The sequence below is a fragment of the Betta splendens genome, chromosome 21 (assembly GCF_900634795.4).
Source record: "Betta splendens chromosome 21, fBetSpl5.4, whole genome shotgun sequence".
NCBI classification, from domain to species: Eukaryota; Metazoa; Chordata; class Actinopteri; order Anabantiformes; family Osphronemidae; genus Betta; species Betta splendens.
In genome coordinates this window covers 16121402-16146626 of record NC_040899.1, presented here as the reverse complement: position 1 = coordinate 16146626, position 25225 = coordinate 16121402, and the positions used below count along the sequence as shown (strand labels likewise).

The window sequence follows — 25225 nt, the reverse complement described above, 5'->3', positions numbered from 1 at the left end:
GACCGTAAATAGAGGTATAGTAGGACAACCTGGTGAGTTACTGTTTTAGACTGTCCCTCCCCTTCTTCGCCTTCAACCCCCCCTGCTTTCTTCCCTTCCTGCTGTGACTGTAGTTTTCCTGCCAGTGACTCTACTCCACCCATATGCCGTGTCCCAGTCCCCAGTTATTCTCTTGAGGATGTAAAACTGTCCCTATTCTTTTAAACTCTTCAAGATCATTTGTTTTTTTAGAGCCTTAGAATTTAAACCACCTGTCACCTGTTGTTCAGGTTTTCGTGATATCGAAAACGTTGCTGACGTCTGATATTGGGCCCAGATTATTAGGGCTTCCTTCTGTTCGTTTCACCTTTGCACTGTTTCTCTTGTTTTTGGTTGGTTTGCCTATTTTGACTTTGTTCCTTTGTGCTTTTTTGATTTTTTTTCACCTGAACTCAACTAATTACTGCTCAATGCTTGACCTGCAACCAGGTCCTTTCTGCTAAAACCTATAGTTTGAATGTCACTGTGCCTCACTTTAGTAGTGAGAGGAAGATTATTGGGAGAAAAAAACACATTTGGTCGTTCTGTGCTTTAATTAATTGCTGACTGTTTTTGTGCCATGAAGAAAAGTACAGAATTGATGTTAGTGACAGTATGATTATTGAGCTAATAAAACACATAAAGACCAGAGGGGTTATTGTTACAAATGTTTTAGTGTTTACCAGGGGGCGTCTGACCTCCCTTTGTGCAGAGGTTCAGTCTGGCAGGTATTTAATAGTGATTGGTTTAGTTAATAATTTTTAAAGGATTTCTTTTGTGTGTGTTGCAGGACATTGGACCCATTGGACCAGATAGAAACTGGAAGGGCATCGGCATCTCTCTGCTAGTTATTTTGGTGGTGCTCTCACTCATTGGACTCTCCATTATTCTGCTGTCTAAAGGCAAGCTTTCCTAAAGCGCTGCTCCCAAAAGTCACATTTACAGTAGGAACACAGTTTAGTGACGAGGGTGTCCTAGGCATCCATTGGTTGGGATCCAGAGCTCCATTTTAAAATCTGGCAGGTGCTCTCTATTCCTGTTAACACTGACATACAGTAGAGACCAACTTGACTGAGTTTATACTGTAGTTTGCAGTCTGTTTCTGCAGAAAGTACATGTTCTGCAGGACTGATTGTATTATTTTCTCAAATTTCAAATCCATTAGTACTTTTTTCCAATAAAATAAATACACAAGAACTCTTCTGTATTTTTTGTCTTGCTCATCAGGTCTTCTGTTTGGCATGACAGCAACACTATATATTGGTTCAAGAATATTAACTATAGTCCTAAATCTAAAGTAGTTGTTAAACATTATGTTTCAGTATGAACAGTACATGTGGTACTGGAGACACAGCTCGGCTACATTTAAGGACAAGCACTACTGTGACAGCTGATTGTAGCTGATTATAGCTACTATAGCTACAGTAAAAGGAGACTGACTAAAGGAACAGCAACAAAAATTTAAGTATTCATGTTCCACCATAATTTTAATTATCTGTTATTTGTTTGCTTTGATAGCTGATACAGTAAGCTGCTGCTACCACACTGTATGTTGTTTATCTTACGTACGTAGATGACGCTGGTAAACCTCCTGGTTCACAGTTGATGTTAGACGACCTGTTTCACAGAGACTTCCAGGTGCATGACACTGATGCAAAGTGGATCAGTGGTAAGTACAGTACATCAATAACCTAAGATGAACCTTGTCCATCAAGTATTAGTTAAATGTTTGAGGTTTTACATTATTTTATTTCATAAATACTTGGCAACCAGTTATTGTTTAATTGTCAAAAGGTTAAAAATGCAGCAGTTGTTGAACAATGTCATAACAAGTTTATGAGAATCTAGTAATTTAGAAAACAGATTAGGTTTTGAACAACGTATATTAATGTTATTGACAGATTTGTTGATCAAGAATCTGCTAAAGTGTACATATTTTGTTGCGTGCTTATTGGAGTTACAGGACAAATGAATAAGAAGACTGAAGGACAACCTTTATGCCTGACAAATGTTGTTTTATAATCACAAAGTAACGCACCTCTGTTCCGTGCTAAAATAATAATCTTATCTATTGTTTTCAAAATCTAACAGCATCATTCTGCTGACTAGTTGTTTCCACATCATGGTGCACAACCATAAAATAAACCTAAACAAAACGTACTTTATGTCTGAAGAAGTAGGTACTGCAATATACTTTCAACCTGATTTCAGTTTGGCGGCTTGGCTTAGCATCAAACAGTTCTCAGTTCGATCTCAACCTCTGTGTGTGTCCTTGAATGTGACGCGTCACACTAGCTCACCAGACACTATGTGGCAGTCAACCGCTCCCCCAGTAGATGGAAAATGTGGGATAAATAAGAGAATTCCCATTCCTTTCGTATGTTCGTAATATATTGAAAGCGTTTTAATAATTAATGTCACACACCAAAACAATTTCCAACTGATATCAGGCCAAGGGTGAGTATCTGCCTCATGTTTACAGCTTGCCACTGTTCTGTGCCAGTCCTGATTGGCTGTTCACCTCAGTGGAGACAAATGTAGGACAGCACAATTTTTTACAGGACAGGTCTTGATTAGAAGCAGGTTTAAAGAACAACTGTGGGAGAAAAGACACAAATTTAGTGATATAGCAAAACGGTGACGTTAGTGGATGGAAGTTAGGTTAGATGCCAGTCTCCCTAACCCTTAACCCATAAAGCCTTTAGTATCAGCCTAATTACATGTGTAATAAACAAAATAATATGGAGAAAAAAGTTAAGGAGGTGATTGTGCTAAAAGCTTTAATAAAAATCTTATTTGTAAACAAGCAGGTTCAAACTATCAACTTGTTACTGCAACAACCCTACACATCTGTATAACAGTAACAGTGGTAACATATCGTTTCTTAATTTTAATCCATTATGAAACAGTATTACGTCACACTTTAATTGCAGCTAAGATTACACATCCCTTGATCCTCAGGGGAACAGTTGATCCAAGTCTCATCTACATTTACTCTGAAATGTTTAACAAAAAACCTTTCAAACAGTGCAGTACAATCTGCAGCACAAATGCGGTCTGGTCTTTGATCTGGAGAGGAGAAATTTAGAGGATTTCATAACGAGTACTGTTCTTAGGTCTACAGCTAACAATGCAGCTTTTAATCAATCAGATGAGTAATGCTGTAATTTGCTTTGTGAAAGAACAACAGTAAATACATTAAGGATTGAATAAGACAGGTTTCTGAAAGCTGATATCTATCTGTTACACAAGAAATTAAGTAAACAATGGTAAAAAAGCTATTTATAATTACATTGAAATCAATTTAATTTATTTACATAACGCCAACTCACAATAAAGTTATCTCAAGGCACTTTACAGATAAGGTTTAGGATTTTACACAACTACACCCAACAGATCCCAAGTACAGAAAGCCTTTAATTGTAATTAATTATAGTTTGACAGCAACATTGCAGAGGAGAAACTCCCTGTCTAACAATGAAGCTCAACTTAGATATGGTTCCTGTGACTAACAATTATTGCCGGTGACCTGAACCATCTCTAACTATACAGTAAGCTTTATCAAAAAGGAAGGTTTTAAGCCTAATCTTAAAGGTGGAGAGTGTGTCAGCTTCTCAAACCTGAACAGGAAGCTGGTTCCAGAGGAGAGGAGCTTGGTAGCTAAAAGCTCTGCCCCCCGTTCTACATTTAGACACTCTAGGAACCACAAGTAGCCCAGCGCTCTGAGAACGAAGTGTTCTGCTGGGGGCAAAAGGAACTATGAGGTCTATCATTTATTTATAAATACATTATGTTTTTAGTTCTTATTTTGAGCTACTGTACAGTAGATGTACATTTGCATGTATCTTTTCATTTTAGATACAAAGAAAATCTAGAACCTTTCAAAAACGTAAAGAGGACATGAGTTGTTGTGTATTGTGCTCAAGGTTTTAGTGCTGACAATCATTTCCTGACTGCGTTTATTAGACGGGAAGAGGGAGACTGATTCGGTAAAGCAGCCAGCTATAATCATTAAAGCTACCTAGTGGCTTGGTAGATTAGTTGGTAAGGTCTCAGGTTCAAGGCCACCAGGGTTTCAGGTGCGTCCTTGAGTAAGCCACTTCACACTACTGTAGCTTCCCAGGCGCCTTGCAAGGCAGCCCACTGCTCCCCCAGGGGATGGGTTAAATGCATAGGACCAATTTTGTTCGACATTGTAACAGTACGAAAAGTGAAACCTATGTGAAGAAAATAATCCAAATCATTAAACTCCAAGCTTTGTACTTTAACTCCAAACCTATTTAACCAAGAACCAGGAACCAGGTCTCTGTTTCACTCAGATTAACCAAATCTTTGGCTACAATGATTCTTAGTCACGTTTTACACAGAGTAACGTGTCATCTTCAGGAGCAACTTAATATTTACTGTAATTGTTTTAAAGGTTAAAAGCAATGTTTGTCTGAAATTATATGTTCTTCATTTCCTTTTTGAAGACAGGGTAATTTATCTGCAGAAGGGTCAAACTGCGGCTCCCTGTAATTCCTTCCTTTAATTTTCTTTAATTTCCTCCCTATTATGAAACAGTGTCACGTCATTGGAGAGCTCAGACACTTTAATCACAGCTAAGATTACAAATCGCCTTGATCCTCACAGCACCGCCGTCAGCTCAGCAGGCCTATAGCCCCATTTCAATCTTTGTTTGCTCTCAAATGTTTTATGTATTCACTGCTCTCAACTGCATAAAATAAAACTATGCAGAAAGATGTTTGTGTTACTGCATTCAGACAAGAGGCTTTGTCTAGATTTCACTTTGTGCTGAGCGAGAGCAATAGATCTTTCATATTTAGTTATCTGCCATGATATCTTAAGCATGTTGAGTGTTTACTCCAGTAGATTGATGGCACAGAGCCTGTTTATTTGCATTTACATGAGGTGGGACGTGGAGATGACTAACATCTGTGAAATTTAATAATGAAATTTGGGCTTTACTGGACTATAATGTCACTTTGGGATTAGACAGCTTTCAAGGCTCCCTTCAGTTTCCACTGTAAAAAGTTGAACTGTAATATCATTAAGAGCATCTTTCTCTGACAGATCCTCTTACAGTAAGTGGGTCTCCAAGGTGTTGTGGTTAGGTTCTGTCTCGTACTCACTACAGCTCCTATGGGCCAAGACCAAAACAGCACTGCCCCAAGTTCCACTGAACAATGTCAATTAGTGTTGCTTAAGAAATTGCAGTTGCTTAACTGTGTTTTAGTTATGGCAGCACATTAACACCCTTTTTGATTTGCTAATTTCTGCTGTATTAGCCTCATTCCCAGTGGCCAAATCCTTGGAGTCACAAGTCAAAGTCAAAGCGAGTTACATAATCAGGCCCAGAGACAGTTGCAAATCTATTATAAACTATTGTCTAATCTTGTACCACATATTGCTTCAGAAAGAGGAAAAAAAATTATGTGAATGCAGCACTTCACACGTTTAGCTTTCTGTCCTAGGGGGAGAAATCATTTATCAGAACTGCGATGGAGACGTTTTCAAAGTCAACACACAAACTAATGAAACAGATCTCCTGCTGAAAAACAACACTTTTGTGAGTATAAGAGATTAAGAGAGAGAACATCAAAATAATGTTCCTTTACAACTGTCTCACATTTTTACATTAGTTGTCACAAACATTTGGGGGCTGTATTGTCATGCACTATAATGTATCTGTGTGTGATGTAAAACCCTTTTTTTCCACAGGCAACATTTAAGGCCTCAAAATTTGCAGTTTCTCCAGACATGAACTTTGTTCTTCTGGGATATGATGTCAAGCAGGTAAGAACCACTGTAACACCTTCTAACACTGTCCTTTGGTTTGTGACCTGATTGGTCACACTCTAAATCACTTACGTATTTAATAAAAATCAAACAAAATATTTGACCACAAAAAAATGCAGATTTTATTGTGGAAGTCCAGGTGTGTTTATCTTGAATCATTTGTTTGTGCATTCAATAAGTGCTGTTACTGCATGTTTAGTAGTTCTGTCATGAATTTAGCCCTGAGTTACCTACAGGGTAGTTCACACACATCATTTATTCATGTTACATATCACAGTCGCTACCATTTTAGGCAGTGCAGTGAGCCACCACATATAATGCGTTCGCCATTTACTGTGTGAAGATGATGTGATGGGCGATACATTGAACTAATGCACTTTACTGAAAGCTATAAAAAAATTCACGGATTGGGAGGCAACAATGCTTTGGCTCAGATAAAGACATGAAGTAGTAGAAAAAGTAACCACTGCGACACAGTTCAAGCTTTGAACTGTGTTTTTACTGACAAATAATAGGCGACATCTTCTACCACTGTTCAGGAAAAGGAAATATAAGTGATATGAGGAAAGTGTGAAATTATGGCACAAAGATAAAGAGAAGGGCTCTCAGGTAAATCTAGGATCAGATCAATTGTTTTGGTGGTTTTTATTTAATGTCATGTTATCATCATTGGCCTAGGTAACAGGTGTGGGTCCTTAGGTTTGGTCTCCTCTTTGGGGCAGTGCTTCCTCCTGCCTTCCTTGGGGGCTGATTGTGGTTGTCTCTGGGGAGCAGGGGATGCTATGGTTGACTCTTCTTGTCATATGCTGGACCCAGTACAGAATGACAGCCATATTCCATGCATGTCTGACTGGAGTCACTGGCACGTGGTGGCATGTTGACTGTATGCACACACGCATGTATAACCAATTTGGTGAGTGCTTCTTGTTTTGCTGCAACCCCCATAATAATATGCTTAGAATGGTTGATATGTGGTGAATATTTACCTGTGCTCTGTAAATGGTTGCTGGTTGAACTTTTCTAGATGTTGCCCCAAAATAAATGCAAAATGATCAAGAAGTAACAAATATACACTGATCATCATGATCTAGAGAACCAAAAAAAAAAAGCACAAAAAAAATCAACAAAGCTTCTGAATCTCCTGTGTTACTACAGCAGGACATGGAGCATTTATTTGTTAAAGAGCTGAGGTCTGAGTGGGCTCGAAAACAAACTTCATCTGCTTTAAGAATGCAGCAGAAATATTACATTTCAAACCCGATTCGTCATCTACTGCCAGCTATTTCAGCTATTGAGGGCACATTTTGTGCTTTAAATTTAACTAGTATTAAACAACTGTAAAAGCAGATTAATTAAACACAGTATTCAGTGTCTTTTATTTTTGACGTCATTTAATTAAGGGCTGACTTCTCAAACGCACGCTGCTCCTCTTGATGCTCTCAATGAAGCCAGTCCTCACAGGGTCAAACACGAAGCTGAGCGAGTAGTGTTGGGTTCGCTTCAGTTCTGAAAGTGTTTGCTTTACAGGTTCACAAGGACACAATATTTTGCCTACATGCCAAAACTTTGAGTAAAATCAATGGCAAAAGAAAGCAAAGTGGTCACTGTGGTTATTAATTCACATGTCAGTTAGTTTGATTGAGGAGAGGCCTGAATGTTTCAGACTGAGAGAAAAATGTCCATTACTGGGGATCATACAACAACAATCACGTTTTTATTTACATTTTTTATTCTCTTTTACATGTTTTGATGTGAACTAGAACAATTAAGAATCTGCCAAAAACGATTCTCAAAGAAAACTTATGAGTTTTACTTGTCTGTGTCAATTTGACCTTTAACTGTATATTTTCAATAACAGACCAATTGAGCGACTGCTTTATTATATATACCACTCTATTCTCACCCTTCGCGGGTGGTCTCATCCACTTTCCAAGCTCGGGTCCTCTACCAGAGGCCAGGGAGCTTAAGGGTTCTGCGCAGTATCCTTGCTGTTTCTTAGGACTGCACTTTTCTGGACTGAGATGTCGGATGTTTTTGCAGGGATCTGTTGTAGCCACTCCTCCAGTTTGGGGGTCACTGCCCCCAGTGCTCCGATCACCACAGGCACCACTGTGGCCTTCACCTTCCAAGCCTTCTCCAGTTCTTCTCTGAGCCCTTGGTATTTTTCTAGTTTCTCATGTTCCTTTTTCCTGATGTTGCCATCGCTTGGTATTGCCACATCCACCACTACGGCTTTCCTCTGCTCTTTGTCCACCACCACAATGTCTGGTGGGTTCGCCATTACCATTCTGTCTGTCTGTATCTGGAAGTCCCACAGGATCTTGGCTCGCTCGTTCTCTACCACCTTGGGAGGTGTTTCCCACTTTGATCTTGGGGTTTCCAGTCCATACTCAGCGCAGATGTTCCTGTATACTATGCCAGCCACTTGGTTATGGCGTTCCATGTATGCTTTCCCTGCCAGCATCTTACACTCTGCAGTTATGAGCTGGACCGTCTCAGGGGCCTCTTTGCACAGTCTACACCTTGGGTCTTGTCTGGTGTGGTAGATCTGGGCTTCTATGGCTCTGGTGCTTAGGGCCTGCTCCTGTGCAGCCAGGATGAGTGCCTCTGTGCTGTCCTTCAGCCCAGCCCTTTCAAGCCATTGGTAGGATTTGTTGAGATCAGCCACTTCAGTTATGTTCCGGTGGTACATCCTGTGCAAGGGCTTGTCCTCCCATGAAGGTCCCTCATCCAGCATCTCATCCTCTGTTCTCCACTGCCTGAGACATTCACTCAGCACGTCATCTGTCGGGGCCTTATCCTTGATGTACTTATGGATCTTGCATGTTTCATCCTGGATAGTGGCTCTCACGCTCACTAGTCCTCGGCCTCCTTCCTTGCGGCTAGCGTACAGTCTCAGGGTGCTGGATTTGGGGTGGAACCCTCCATGCATGGTGAGGAGCTTTTGTGTCTTAACATCTGTGGTGTGTATCTCTTCCTTTGGCCACCTTATTATTCCCGCAGGATATCTGATCACTGGCAGGGCGTAGCTGTTTATTGCCTGGGATTTGTTTTTGCCATTGAGCTGGCTTCTTAGTACTTGCCTTACTCGTTGGAAGTATTTGGCGGTTGCCGCATTCCTTGTTGCCTGTTCAAGGTTGCCATTCGCCTGTGGTATTCCAAAATACTTGTAACTGTCCTCAATGTCTGCTATTCTTCCTTCTGGGAGTGAGACCCCTTTTGTGTGGATTACCTTGCATCTCTTTGTCACCATCCTCCCACATTTCTGGAGTCCGAATGACATCCCAACCCCATCTAGTTACATCACATCAGGTAACAGCACTGCAGGACTCTGGTGCTTTGGGGAGAAGGGGGTGGTGTGAAACCAGTCTAACTAGTGCTGTGGATTGGTCGTTCTGTCTGAAAAGAGGCTTTCTATTGTTATGTTCATCTAAGCTTGATTAGAACATTGAAATGTTCTTTTTTTAATTTAAAACAGCTCCTGAAGCAGGCAGACTGACACACACTACATTCAAGTGAATAAGAATAATATATAGAATGAGAATTTATTAATTTCATTTGTGAAGTCCAACTCAACCTAATACAGCCAGTAACTGATAAACCTCCAGAAGGTAGTTTGGCAGCTGTGGCAGCGTGAGCTGCCGATGCTTATCTATGATTAAAAAAAAGTTAGTACAACATTCAATTCTGAAATGAAGTCAACTTTTCAAGTTTTCTCAACTTTTTAGTTGACTGTTTAGACAGACTATTGTCTGTCTGTCTGTTTGTCTGTATGCCCTAGCAAACAGTGTAGAACTGACATTATCAGATCTATGTCCTGTTCTCAGAACTGTGCCTATACTTGCTGTTTGACCCTAACTCTACGGGTCAGATACTAAAGCTCCACCTTTTGGTTTTACCCTGGAATTGCGTCTTTGGTGCTAAAATGGGGGTGGCCTCATTAACATTTTTAACACCTTCCCCAGACAGACCAAGGAGGGGGGCTGCTGACAGTCGGCTGATGAGGGTGTGATAAGTGTGTGATCAGCGTCAGAAAGGTGACTGACAGTCGACTGAAATCAGCGAAAATGAACCGCTCCATCTGTACTCTTGGCTTGGCTTGAGAGAGATTTCTTAATGCTGGGATTTATTGGGAACAAAAGAGAAAAAAGAGAGACTTAAACATCTTCTATTTGGTTAAAACATTAGAAAAATTAATTAGGGAAATTGATTAGGTCAAAAATCTCTGATTGGTGAGATGATGGTTGCTAAGGGTTGGCTCGTGGAACCAAGCTTCGTCCGTACTGGGAGTACAGACAAGGTTACAGATCTGAATGCGGTCCACAACCGTGAGTGGGGGACAAAGAAAAAAAGAAGGCTTCTGAAAGACGGGGCACATTTGCAGAGTGAAGATACGAGGGACCTGGGTCTAAGGGGGGCCTGATGTTGAGGAAATACTTCAGGGTAGACTCTGTCGCCAGATCTGTTCAGTTCCCTTTTTTGCGGACACGTTCATGGAAAGGAATTTGGTAAATTGTTCCGGCTGGAACAGGAAAAATCTAAGGCAGGAAACCGTTGAACTCTGAAAGACGGGTAATATTGTAATAACGGGTAATATTATTGAAAGACAGGGAAATCCAAGTCTTCACCACCGTACAGCCGCATTACAAAATGAATGAGGCATAAATACAGTAACAAGTGTATTTCATGTCTTCATGAGTGGGTAAAACATTATAGGCTTCAAGAAGGTGGATCACTCAGTGTGAAAGACATATGTGCTTTAAAACTGAAAAATAAAAAAGGGAGAGACTGAAACGTTTAAATTTGAATTACATACATTAAACAGTGTCATTCAACATAAACTAAACATTGAATTGGTATTAGTGATTAAAAAATTATGGGTTTAAACATTGAGTAAACAGGGAGGTTATGGGGTAGGACTACATAAGTCTAACTTCTTCCTACTTTGTTTAATTCAATTCAATTCAATTCAATTTTATTTATATAGCGCCAAATCACAACAAAGTTATTTCAAGGCACTTTACAAAGTAAGGTTTAAAACCTCGCACAACTAAACCCAACAAATCCCACATACAGCAAGCATTTAATTTGACAGCAACAGTGGAGAGGAAAAACTCCCTCTCTAACGAGGAAGAAACCTCCAGCAGAACCAGACTGGATGTGGGCGGCCATCTGCCTCGACCGGTTGGGGTGAGAGGATAGAGAGATAGAAAAGCACAGCAACAGCAACAAGCAACAACAAGCAACAACAGAGCACAGGCAGGATGGTAGGACCAGGGACTGGATGCAGGCAGGATGGTTGGATCCGCAGCTGCCCATCACAGACACCAAACTTTGAGTCCAATGATACCTGTGGGTGAGGACAGAGAGGGAGAAAGAGTGGGGGTGGGGGGGGGAGATGAGAGAAGCACAACTACTGGACAGAAAGAGACAAGGTTAGTTAAACATGGGACAATGATGGGAGGTTATGGGACAGAGGAGGTAGAAGGAAACAGAGGAGCTCAGTGTATAAATTAAGTCCCCCAGCAGTCTATGTCTATTGCAGCTTAACTAAGAGATGGTTCCTGTGACTAACAATAATTGCCAGTGACCTGAACCATCTCTAACTATAGGCTTTATCAAAAAGGAAGGTTTTAAGCCTAATCTTAAAGGTGGAGAGTGTGTCAGCTTCTCGAACCTGAAGAGGGAGCTGGTTCCAGAGGAGAGGAGCTTGGTAGCTAAAAGCTCTGCCCCTGTTCTACATTTAAACACTCTAGGAACCGCAAGTAGCCCAGCGCTCTGAGAACGAAGTGTTCTGCTGGGAGCATAAGGAACTATAAGGTCTTTAAGATAAGAAGGAGCTTTATCATTGAGTACTTTGTATGTGAGTAGGAGAATTTTAAATTCTATCCTACATTTTACAGGCAGCCAGTGCAGAGAAGCTAATGTAGGAGAAATGTGATCTCTCTTTCTAAGTCCTGTCAGAACTCTGGTTGCAGCATTTTGAATGAGCTGTAGGCTTTTTAAGGAGCTGTTAGGACATCCTATGAGTAAGGAGTTACAGTAGTCCAGCCTAGAGGTAACAAATGCATGGATCAGTTTCTCTGCATCGCTCTGAGAGAGGATGCTTCTGATTTTAACTATATTTCTAAGGTGGAAGTAGGCGGTTCTGGAGATTTGTTTAATGTATGATGTAAAAGAGAGATCCTGGTCAAACATGACACCAAGGTTCCTCACAGTAGAATCTGAAGCTAATGTTATGCCATTCAGGGTGGCTATCTGACTCAATAGTGTCTCTCTCAGATTTTTAGGCCCAACAATAAGAATCTCGGTTTTTATCTGAGTTTAGTTGAAGGAAGTTTTGGGACATTCAGGATTTGATGTCTTTTAAACAACCCTGAATTTTGACTAGTTGATCTGTTTCATTTGGTTCCAAGGACATGTATAGCTGAGTATCATCTGCGTAAAATGAAAATTAATAGAATGCTTTCTAATAATCTCACCTAGAGGAGACATGTATAAGCTAAACAGAATTGGACCCAGCACAGAACCCTGTGGAACTCCATAGCTAATCCTTGTGCGTGTGGAGAATTTATCATTAACATGAACAAACTGGAATCTGTTCAACAAATAGGATTTAAACCATCCCAATGCTGTTCCATTAATCCCGATTCTATGTTCTAGTGTCTGTAATAGAATGTGATGATCAATTGTATCAAATGCAGCACTAAGATCTAACAGGACAAGGACAGAAACTAGACCATTATCCGAAGCTAATAGAAGATCATTAGTGACTCTAACCAGAGCTGTTTCTGTGCTATGATGTTTTCTAAATCCTGACTGAAAATCTTCATACAGGTTATTCCCACTAAGGTGGGTCAGATAATTGTTTAGCCACGATTTTTTCCAGAATCTTGGAAATAAAGGGTAAATTTGAAATGGGCCTATAGTTGGCTAGTTGTCCAGGGTCAAGGGTTGTTTTTTTCATAGAGGTTTGACCACAGCCACCTTAAAAGCCTGTGGTACATAGCCTAGTTGTAAGATTGGTTGATTTGATTTAATATGGATGAGCTGATTAAAGGTAGAACTTCTTTGAGTAATCTGGTTGGGATTGGATCTAAAAGACAAGTGGACGACTTGGAAGAGTTAATTATTGAGGTTAACTCCATATGAGTTATGGGGGAGAAGCTGTCTAGGTAAGACAGAGGATTTAATAAATTTAAAGTTGATGGATCTAGACAGTGCTTTCTGTCATTTGGAAGAAGTCGCTGCTGAATGTTTTTTCTAATGATGATAATTTTATTAGTAAAGTAGTTCATAAAGTCATTGCTGCTGAGATTTAAGGGGATAGTAGACTCAATACAGCTATGACTCTTTGTTAGCCTGGCTACAGTGCTGAAAAGAAACCTGGGGTTGTTTTTGTTTTCCTCAATTAGGGAGGAATAATGTGTTTTTCTAGCAGCACAAAGTGCTTTTTTATATTTCATTAGACTGTCCTTCCATGCAATGCAGTTTACATTTATTTTGTTGGAACGCCACTGTCTTTCTAGTTGTCTAGTCCTTTGCTTTAGACTGCGGATGTCTGAGTTATACCACGGAGCTAACCTCCTCTGATTCACTGTCTTCTTCTTCAGAGGAGCCACTGTGTCTAACATTGTACGTAGAGAAGCTGCAGCATCATCTACAAGACAGTCAAACCTGTTCATAAGGATTAAGGTGACTGTTCTCTGTGTATCTGCAAGACATTGAGGCAAAAGATGATGGAATCATCTGCTTGAATCTGGCAACAGCATTGTCAGATAAACATCTGCTATAGTAACATTTCTTTCCAGCTGTTATAGGGTCAGTTGTGCTAAATTCAAAAGTTAATAAGAAATGGTCAGATAACGGAGGGTTTTGGGGAAGAACTATTAAATTATCAATTTCAACCCCATATGTCAGGACAAGATCTAGGGTGTGGTTAAAACGATGAGTGGGTTCATTTACCTGCTGTGTAAAACCAATAGTGTCTATTAAGGAGTTAAAAGCAGTGCTGAGACAGTTGCTGTCAACATCTACATGAATGTTAAAGTCTCCCACTACAATGACTTTATCTGTGCTAAGAACTAAGTCAGATAAGAATTCAGAGAATTCAGTTAAGAACTCTGAATATGGAGCAGGAGGACGGTAAACAATACAAAACACAACTGGTTTCTGAGTTTTAGAGTCTGGGTGAGAAAGGCTCAGAGTGAGGCTCTCAAATGAGTTATAACTATGTTTAGGTTTAGGAGTAATTAATAAATCTGATTTATAAACTGCTGCTACTCCTCCACCTCTACCTGTACTTCTTGGAACATGATAGTTGATGTGACTCGTAGAGTAACGTAACGTAACGTAAAGTAACATATTCATCCTGCTGCAGCCAGGTTTCAGTGAGACAGAACAGATCTATGTGATGGTCACTTATCAAGTCATTTATTAAAAAGGATTTAGATGAGAGAGATCTGATATTTAATAACCACACTTTATTAGCTTACTATTACTTTGTTCCGTAAGAGGAACTGTTTTGATGTTTATTAAATTCTGGTAAGTCACTCCTCTTTGATTTGTTTGTGACTTGTATAGTTTAGGTGGTCGAGAAGCAGACACAGTCTCTATGCGATAACTAAGACTAAGAGTGGGTCGCGGCTGTAGAGAACATGCAGAGAGGCGTGTAAGACTGCGACTCTGCGTCCTGGGCTCCACTCTGAGTTGTCAAGCAGTGGGGGGACTAAGCAACATGGCCATGTTACTAGAGAGCAGAGAGGCTCCGTTCAACGTGGGGTGGACGCCGTCTCTTCTAATCAGCCCAGGTTTTCCCCAAAAAGTGCTCCAATTAGCCACAAAGCCCACATTGTTTGCAGGACACCACCTAGACAACCAGCGGTGGAGCGATGACAGCCGGCTATACATGTCATCGCTGGTCACATTGGGGAGGGGTCCAGAGAAAACTACGGAGTCCGACATTGTTTTGGCGAACGAACACACCGACTCAATGTTAGTTTTAGTGACTTCCGATTGGCGTAACCGGGCGTCATTAGCTCCTGCGTGTATTACGATCTTAGCGTACTTACGCTTATCCTTAGACAGGAGCTTAAGATAAGACTCAATGTCGCCCGCTCTGGCCCCAGGCAAACACCTAACTATGACCGCTGGATTCTCTAACTTCACGTTTCGGACTATGGAGTCACCAATGATCAGAGTGGGTTTTCTCAGCGGGTGTGTCGCTGAGTGGGGAAAATGTGTTTGAAACGTGAAGCGGTTGGTGGTGCACCGTGGGCGCCTGCCTAAAGCTACGTTTCTTACGAGCCGTGACCCAGTCGTTGCCCAGCTGCCTGGGACCTGCCGGGGGACTGGTAGCAGCTAAGCTAGGAGGCTCCGCACCGGCTAAAGGGACCTGGCTAGCTGGCCTGTTTTCTAAAGTGCGAAGCCGAGACTCTAAGTCTAACAACCTCGCCTCCAACCCTGCAACTAGCGTACACCTATTACAGATACTATTACCATCACTAAAGGAGGCGGAGGATAAGCTAAACATAAGACACACCGAGCACCGAACAGAGCGAGAGGGAGAGGAAAAGGGGGAAGCCATAGCAGGAAAGTAAGCTAGGAGCTACGCTAGCGGAGAAAACACTTAGATAACAGTGTAAATTAGCAGGACGTTTAATGAAAGGAAAAGATGCTTGAGTGTTACAAGCTTGTTTTGCAACTTTTAGCAGTCGCTATCGGATATAAAACGATAATATTTAGAAAAGAGCGGAGAGTAACGCTGTACACACACAGCGGCAGCAAACCTCAGTAACCGGAAGTGACGCGATACGCTTACCGTCAGTCTGTTTAAGCATGTACTAGATCAATTGAAAGCTGAAATGCATTTTCTCCTATACAGTATGTGCGAAATTATGTGTGTTGGTAAACCAACTGCTTTTGTTTGAAAGAAAATACATATTAATCCTTAAATTTAACACAGATATGTTTAAAGTAAATGATACATGATTTACATAGATTCACAATCTAATCAAACCTCCTCACCTCAGCTCTAAACTGATGACTAATTATCAGGAGCAGTGAGCGGAGCTTACTGTACATGTGATCTATACTGTAGCTCTTCATCTGGCAATTCCTGACTTTGCTTAGAAAATCGACTACCAGCTGTGACCTTGTTATGTTCAAGACACAGCATGAGATTTTGTAAAAAGTTGTTCAAACAGAAATCGAACGCTGGCCGTTTATCACCGCAGAAGCCCATTACTGTACCCATGTCCAATAGCGGTGACATTTCTTGTTGCAAATCACACTGTGTCTGGCCTACTGTTCCATTCCGCTGTTTGATGGCCCCCAACATATCTCGGTGTCGGCTTGATAATGGGCTCTGTGTGCTTGATGGGACGGAGACAGCAGAGAGTTAAAGATGCTCTTTCCTGGAAGGAAATGGATGGAACAGATGTGTTCATCATCAAAGTGACAGCCTTAATCTATGGAGAGTAATAGCCTGCCCAACACCACTGTCTACTGTTGTCTTATAAATTCATCATCATCATGCATGCACTCTACCGTTAGGCTGCTGCTTGGTTCCCATGTATCTTACTCTGTTATGGTCATCAGCCTTCGGTGCGTATAAAAAGTAAAATTTTTAAAAAGGATGAACTAATGCACATACCACTCATCTGTCTAGTTGTTGATTATTGCAGCTTTCAGTTTAAATGTAATTATTAGATACATGTTAATGGTGTATGAAGAAAGAGCAGCAATTAAATCTTCATCAGTTACAAATGCATTGAGACAAGATCAAATGACAGTAAACACCCAAAAGGACGTAATGAGCCACACTCTTTCTGCTGGCTTCTTACTTTCAAATCTTTATACGGCCAATTAAAAAAGGGCCCAGAGCTGCTCACACATCCATCAAGATAAGTGTCACACAGACCACTTTATTTACAGGCTCTAGCCGCCTACATACAGAATGTTCATCAGCTTTTATAAACTGTGTTTGACACTATGGGAGTCCTTTTTTTAAACTTGTTTACAGTGTGTGAAAAGGCAGGAATCAAACACATCCAACATATTAAAGACAGGAAGTCACTGTGTCAGCAGCAGCTACTGCTGAACACACACTGCCAACTGTCTAAAGTTCTGTGTCATTCATTGTGCATCTGCCCATTCATTGAATAAACTACCACGCTAGAGGTATGTTACTGTAGAAACAATCCTTTCCCACTAATTTTGATTGAAATGTAGGTCTTCATGTTTTAAAAAGCTAAATCTGACGCATATATTTTGAGGACCGGCAAGGTTCTTAGTCTCTATAGTAACTGTAAGGGACAGTACAAGGATTTAAAAAAAAAAAGTTTCTAAATTCTGTCAATCATCATTATTAACAACATATAACAACTCAGAATCCAAGGAATAAAGCTAAATCATCATTACATGCTAATCAGCCAACATAATAGTTAATTCGCATAGTTCTTGTACAGGCTCCGGCCTTTCTGTGTGGACAATCTCTGCCCTGTGTGGGTTTTCCCCAGGTTCTCCAGTTTCCCCCACAGTCCAGAGACATGCAGGCCGACGTCACAGAGGTATAGCCTCCAGAGCCACCAGACACAGAGTCAGCTTCTTCCTCCAGGCTGTGTCTAAGCTGAACTCTCCACTCACACAAAACAATGAGTCAATGCAATAACCCTATGTGATATAGTGTGCTGTAAATGTATTTAAATAATTTATTAATTATTGAATATTTAATTTATTATTGTATTGTTTTGTTATTTAATTATAACGTAAATAATTTGTGTTTTATACTAACATAGACTACATAAAGACACAGTCAGACCTTGTCCGGTTCTTACATAACTTGTCCTGTGCAAATTTGTCAATTAAGCTGATTCTGATTAAATGCATCTGATTACTGCTTAAAGTAGCTTAAAATAGTGTTTGCATTTTTGACAATATAACTAATTCCCAGACTTAAATAAAATTAAATTGAACTTTCCCTGTGCATCATTTAGGTGCAACATCTGTAGCATGCTGGCTAGTGGAAACATCATAACAGGTAGAAATACCAGAAATAGGAATTGTTTTTAGCGCCCAGAACAGCCCCCTACGTGATTGCGACTATGCTAGACGAGATCGTGATTTTGCGCCCTTCTCCCCCAGAGCACATATACGTGTGTGTGCATGTCTTTTTCTGAGGGCTTGGAGTGACGCACCCCCCCACCCCCCAGCAGGTGCTGCCCTGGTCGCCCATGCCTAAAACTGCCCACAAATTAATATCTTGGTTTCTCCAGTTTATTCTTTTTTCGGAAGAAACTAAATCTTTAGGCAGTTTTTAGTTTTTGTTCGTACTGTATGTCTGTTCCTCATTTTGTATAAATTGATTTAACGTACAACCTGATCACGTTTCACAAACTACCATAGGAAGAAATCAGAAAACAATATTTTTAACTTGACAGTGTAATAAAAACGTGACTTTATGAAACAAACTTGAAAACGTGGTTAGTTGGTTTAAACGAACAGGATGACGACAACACAAAGGGCAGCGCTTAGTGTGCTTTCAAAGAGTATTTAGTTCCCATTACTCAGCTGGAAGATCACTTTCGGAGCTCTGCTAAAATGTGAGAAAACACGTACAGTACCTGCACATTCTAATGGTGTAAAATTACATTTAACAAACAGCTGTGTCTTCATCAAACCAGGTAGAAGTACAGCAAAACAACTCACTCATACAGTAATTAGTGTCAGGATTAAATGGCTTTCCTGTGACTGTGGTGAACACACGTGAAATTGAGCGCTATATAATACAAATAGATAATACTGTAACCTGTATGACCCCACCACTACGCATCTCCAAGCCTCTCCCTCTCACGTGTCAACCATTGCTGACAGCCCTGCCCAGGAGTCATCACAGAGCTGTTACTGACAGCATGATTATGATGCTGAGATGGAGAAGAACAGTAGAATATAATGGAAGCCAACCCTTTAGTCTGCGCACAGCTGATGATGGGAGTGGATGCACAGTGTTTATCACTGGGCTGAACTTACTGTAATAACACTCGAGCAGAGGCTTCATAACTCAAAGAAACCTAAAAAAAAGCTGTTTGAGTAAACATTCTACATTTGGTACCAAACTGATTGTATTCACAAATAATTCCACGAGTCATCAAGACATAACTGTAAACTAGTTAGCATAAAGCTGTAGATGTTCACGTTTGTGTAGGTTTAGAATCTCCCCCCAAGTTTGTAAGTCTTTTATTGTTTTGCCATTGAAAAGACTCAACAATTTAATTAAAGTAACATTTTATTAAATAAAACACAGAAATTTAAAAGATTTGTTGTTGTAACAAAAACAAAAAATAACTCATTACAGTAAATATACTTTTTTTTATCTTTTACTGCATCACTTGTTTTGACAGAAACGACTCATCATCGTATTGTCATGGTGACATTTTGAAATGCCAGACAATCTCGTATTTTTTCTCACATTCGTACTTTATGAAGCCCGAGCTAAGTTGGTTTTAGGAAGCGAGGCCTAATTAAAAAGAAAGACAATCATCAGCATATGTTGCTGACACAGTTGCTGACATCTGCTCCATGTGGAACGGAACCGTCATTCTTCACTTTTATGTAAACAGAACGGAAGGCTGACTCTTCTGTCAGTCAACCAGCCTGTGTCGAGAGACACAGTAGAGAAAATAATAACAAATGTACAGACAACACCGCTTATTCATCAAGGTATTAATCATAATTATCCAATCACTCACCTGTTTCTGTTTTTCTCTGTTGTTAAAGTTCTAATCATCATTAGTGGGGGATTATGTGTTTGTGTTGTATATTACAGTATAGTAATAATGCATTTTGTCTTTGGGTTTTAGATCTATCAGCACTCTTACCTGGCATCGTACCTGATTTACAACCTTTACACAAGGTGAGAATCAAACATATGAGGTCATGTAATGCATCTGATGGTTAGAAATCTTCCCACATAATCAGTTACTTACTGCACAACCTAGGTCAAGAAATGTTTGCCACAAAAAGCAAATTAAATTAATTCAAGAATCAAATGAACATAGCTTAAACATACTGTACTTACTACATAAGCAAATGTTGCTCTGACCTGAAATCTTTCAACTGAACACTAAGAGCACAACACAGGAAGGCAAGAAGCAGAGGTGACATTGGGAAGTGGGAACCATCACATAATAGTGTCTTTTCTGAGGGTTCCACTTGTTTCTTATCATTATTATTAATATTTACATTCTAATAAGATAACATATTTTAGAGCTCTAAATAACTTGAGTCAACTTACATTGTGTTAAATTATTAATATTATTGTTATTTTATACTGAAAGCTTTAGTTTAAGATTTAGAAAATAGATTTTAAATAAGAAAAGAACTACAGTAGCTGTAACGATTGACATGTAATGTTGTGCATTTCTCGTGGGTTCTGTTTGCATTAGAGAGGTGAAAGAGCTGAACCCTCCAGAGGTGTCAGACTCCATCCTGCAGTTTGCTTCATGGGGCATTCGCGGCCAGCAGCTGGTGAGTAGCTCAACACGTTGGATAAGAAACAAGTATGTTTCATCATTCTTGCAGTGAGTGAGTTCAAATGAGTCAAACAACAACAATAAGATATATACCCGTAATATATTATTAACATTTCGAAGCTGTATATTATAAAGCTGTACAGAAACATAAAAGTTGCTGTTTCATTGTCTTTTCATCGTTTTATGTACAACTCATTTCATCCATATCAGCCCCGAGGTAAGAAATGATCAAATACGGTCTGTGGCGTGAGAGAAAAACAAACTGCTGTTAAGCAAAACAATTATTTTGAAAGAAATCCAGCAACAGTTCCACTAATCAGGCTGCTGCCGGAAGACATCTAGTTGGGCGACCGAGGTTCTTGCTGTGAGTAATGGCTCCATCCTGTAGAGTATCATGCTCTGAATAATTAGTCAATTATTTCCTTCAGTGCAGACATAGAAAGTAATTAAGCATTTGATAGCGTATTTATCTCGTTTCCTCAGTGTTTATACCTGCCCTCAGTAAAACCTGCTCTGGATGATGCCCTGCATCAGTGTGTCACAACCCCAGTGATGGAGCATTTCCATTACTCAGCAGCTTCCCAGCATATGTGTTTGTTATCACTTGGGATAAGCCACGTTCAAAATCTTTTTGCTGTTTTAAGGTGATGTAGCTCATTAACTCACCAACATACTATCTATTACTCTTTTCCTTCTCTGTCCCACAGATGTATATATTTGAAAACAACATTTACTATCAAACAGACATCCAGAGCAGCTCCTGGAGGCTCACGTCTTCTGGACAGGAGGGGATTGTCTTCAATGGTATTGCAGACTGGTTGTATGAGGGTAAGACAGCAGCTGCTGGTTCAGAGGCGTCTCAGAAGGAAGATGTGCTTGAAAGCTGCCAGGCTTGACACACATTACACACCCTATTATGTTGTTCACATAAATCATAGATCATAGTCTCTAATCTGACTTCATCTGTTGGATGTTTTACATCATGTTCAACATGATGCATGTACTGTATCTCACTTTTGGGCCTACTGATGAATGAATTGTTGTGTCAGATGTTTTAAAGGGGTGTAAACGAGGCTATATCAATCTGGATGAGCCACCTCTCAACATGAGTGTGAGTGGAGGCCTGTGACAAGTACAGCATTATCCATTAACACCGTGACTCCTGACGCAAATGACACATGATTCATGCTTCATTGGATAACACACTGTGTTTTATGCAGTGAAGCCTCCCCATAGTCTCTGTGTAAATGACTCTTACTTGCCTTTTTTTGGTTTTCCAGAGGAGGTGTTGCACACTCAGGTTGCCCACTGGTGGTCACCTGATGGCTCCAGACTGGCCTACCTCACCATCAATGACTCCCTGGTCCCCAACATGCTCCTGCCCCGGTTCACAGGATCTCTCTACCCTCGAGGAAAACAGTACCCTTACCCTAAGGTTCCCTATCATTGAGATATATCTTTCTGTATCAGTAGCTAATCCCAAGAATCCCAGAAACTTCTGGTCATGGTGCTGAAGAGGATAGAAGCGACAACGAAGTGGATCAAAAGGTGGATCTGAGAGAGCAGAGGGAAATTGGGCAAATATTGGGCCAAGGTTTTGGATTAACTTGGTAACGTACAGTACTGGAGGAGTTTGACTAATGTTTTGTAATTAACAGGGGTCCAGAGTTGATTCGGAATTTTAATTGAGTTTTGGTCCAGTTAGAAATTACACTATGCATGATTTTGGGAGTTGAGGGAATGGTGGAGCAGATGGATATATGCAGACTTGATGGTGCTGAGGAGAAAACAGAGGAGCTTTCAATCTTGAGAGACAGACAGCTTTGGACAGTCTGGGTTTTGTGTCCATGATAATAGTTCTGCTTTATGTTTAAAAAGATGACCAGATTTTGATTTCAGGTAGGCAGTTAGTAGAAGGAAGATGAGAGCATTACAGTACCTCTGGTTGGCTGGATACATAAAGCTGAGTGTCATCTGTGTAGCAATAGAGCGGATGCTATACATGTCAATGGTAGATGGTGATAAATAGAAAGGGCCATGGACGAAGCCCTGGGACAATCCTGTAGAGACAGGGAATGGCTGAAATCTATAGGGTTTATGATAGATGAAAGGAGATAAGAGTGGGAGAGATTGTATCAAAGTCTGCATTCAGATCAAAGAGGATGAGAAGGTAGATTAGACTGGGATCAGCTGCAATGACGAGGTCTTGTGTAGCAGGGCAGTTTCTGTATGGTGGCAGGGATGAAAACCAGACTGTGAAGTTCCACAGAGGCAGTTTGGGTTAAGTGGAAGTGGTGACTATTTTTCCTTGTATTTTGTATTTTGGAAATGGAATAGTTTTGAAACAGGCAGAAGGTTAGTGAAGCTGTTGGATTCCAGGTTCTTTTTTTTGGGTGATACAGTAGCTACTGTTTTGAGGTGTGGGGCCAATTCCAGTAGTGAGTGTCAAGTGTATCATAGCAGAGATGAAGGGAAGCAGAGGTGGGAGGCAGGATTTGACCAAGGCTGTGGGAAGAGGATCCAGCTGATGTGTAAAAGGCTTGGATTTGAAGATGAGGTCTGAGATTTCAGGAGCATAGAGAAGGTGGAAAAAGGACGAGAGAAGGTTCAGAGAAAGGTAACGACAGGATTCTGTTTAGAATTAGTCTGGAGTTTGCTGGATGTTGTCTACAGCACAGACAATGGTACCCGGAGTTCAGTTGGCAGGTGCTGTCACAGCCTGGACTCACTTCCTGTTTTATTTTCTTATACTTCTGGTTTTGTCTTGTCACTTTTAGTTTAGCTTTGCAGTCAAATGATCTCACCAGCTGTTTTCCATCAATCATTACTCACCTAGTATTTTTATTTAGTAAGCACCATGCCTTGCCAGATTTTCTCAGAGGACCTGACCAATGAAATAGAAGTGTGAACCTTTAATTTAAAGTCATTCTTTACAATAGGTTTCAGTATTTATATAAAATATTGAAAATTATATTATAAAAACTGAGAACAACCACTGAAGGACAAAGTGTGTTTAGAATAAATACTTTAAGTAATACAGTATATATCTATATACAGTACATACAGTATGTGTGTCTACCTAAAACCTGGGCCTTTAGCTCTTTCCTTGCTCAGTCTGAAGCCATTTTTATTACAGCTTTATTGCATTGAAGCATTTCCATGAATAATACAAGCACATGCTCCTCCACAAAAACCAATGCAATATTTTCTTGTTTAATTCATGGTAATGCTGACTTAGTCTCTTTGAAGAAGGAAGACTGTTGGATCTCTGGCACTGGGTGGAAATCAGTGTGATATTCTTAACAGAGCTTCTGTCCCTCCATGTGGCTGCTTAAAAGAAGCTTAAAATGCTTCTCAGATAGGAGACAGGTTGTGGCAAAGCGGTGAAATGAGGGTCGCTGAATAGAGGTTGCTCTGTTGGTTCAGACCGACAGATATTCAATGGAATATTGCAATGAATGGAGAGCAGCATCCTTTCTTAGGCTTGTCCTCATACGTTAAAACCTGGATCTATACGCAAGGAATCTGTTTTGTTCTGTGTCACTGAGAGTGAAATGCCTTCTTCTTTCATCTTCAAGGGTACTTGTTCTGAATATTACGATTACTCATTCATGTTGGGAACATGTTTGTGGTTGTATTTTATGTATGTTAATAAGCAGCATTAGGGCTGGTATTTATGAAGAAATAAAATATAAGGCTCTGCAATATATATTTAAATTCTTTTTAACCTTTATTTGCTTTTAACATTTGCGAGGTACATGTAGAGGTTTTTCTGGTTCTGTGGTCTGGCTGCATATCTAGCACCTAAGAAGTTAGTAGATACCAGCCAAACTTTGCACATAAAGCCACAAATTCATCATCCCTTGAACATTGATTGGCCAAAATACAATGGGCTGAACTGAATTCAAGGACAGAAGAGTTCAGTTTTGTTAGTCAAGTAATTAAATGATTGTGAAATCATTAACAACATAAGACTGAAATGACTGTAGTTTTAGTTGTATTAAAGTGTTTATCATCAAAATTGTGAAAAAACATTCAGGGGGACTGAAATTCAAAGTACTGTCTATTTGTATCATTGCTGTGAGCATTTTGCTTTAGAGGATCTTTATTTATCTTCTATATTTTTCATAATGTTTGTGAGGTTCAGATCTGTTACAGTAGATCTATCTGTTGATGCACTGCACAGTCACTTGGCAGAACATGAGTAGATCAGAGAAGTTACTTTATGCTACTGTATTATTCCTCCAAAGAAGCAGAAAGTGAAGGATTGGCAATGACATCAATAATAGCCATTAAAAATAAGTGAGCCTAAGTGCAGAACAGACAGTGTCATCTCTGTGACTCTAAGATCCTGTCTGTGTGGACTAATGGGCTTCATCTCTCAGGGAGGGTTACGTGACAGAGAATGAGTGACTTGCCTCGGTCTGATCAGAAAACAGCAGAGTAGTTTGTTCGTCATTATATTTTCTGTTACAGTTCTGCTGCTTGTTCAGTAAGGCAGCATATAAAAATAGAAAACATGTGCCTAACATTATCACCACAGTGTTCTCTGTTTCTCCAGATGGGTCAGACCAACCCCTCTGTCAGCCTCCAAGTTGTCACTCTGGATGGCAGTTCTATAACCACTGAACAAAAGCCTCCAGATAGTTTTGAAAAGAGGTACATTTACATAAAATATCAGAAACAATCCCGTGTTAGTGATCTTGACTGTGCCAGTCCTTTGCTTACTCATTGTTGTCTGTGGCGTTTCTAGCCAGTACTACGTGACAATGGTGACATGGGTGTCACCAGAAAGGCTAAGCGTGCGTTGGGTGAACCGGGCTCAGAACATATCGATCCTGTCACTGTGTGATGTCACCACAGGTGACTGTATCAAG

The 25225-nt window shown here is 40.2% G+C and overlaps 1 protein-coding gene across 5 annotated transcripts in view; it reads left to right on the top strand.

Annotated features, from left to right (window-relative positions):
* LOC114846794 (inactive dipeptidyl peptidase 10-like) overlaps positions 1 to 25225 on the top strand; it is a 130063-nt gene that overhangs the window by 80393 nt on the left and 24445 nt on the right. For all 5 annotated transcript variants that reach the window (XM_055505196.1, XM_029135868.3, XM_055505197.1 and 2 more), the window contains 10 exons: positions 809 to 920; positions 1592 to 1687; positions 5493 to 5587; positions 5740 to 5814; positions 19677 to 19729; positions 20262 to 20343; positions 21056 to 21176; positions 21629 to 21783; positions 24910 to 25007; positions 25102 to 25225. In XM_055505196.1, the coding sequence (XP_055361171.1) occupies positions 809 to 920; positions 1592 to 1687; positions 5493 to 5587; positions 5740 to 5814; positions 19677 to 19729; positions 20262 to 20343; positions 21056 to 21176; positions 21629 to 21783; positions 24910 to 25007; positions 25102 to 25225 (1011 nt within the window). The remainder of the gene's footprint in view (positions 1 to 808; positions 921 to 1591; positions 1688 to 5492; positions 5588 to 5739; positions 5815 to 19676; positions 19730 to 20261; positions 20344 to 21055; positions 21177 to 21628; positions 21784 to 24909; positions 25008 to 25101) is intronic.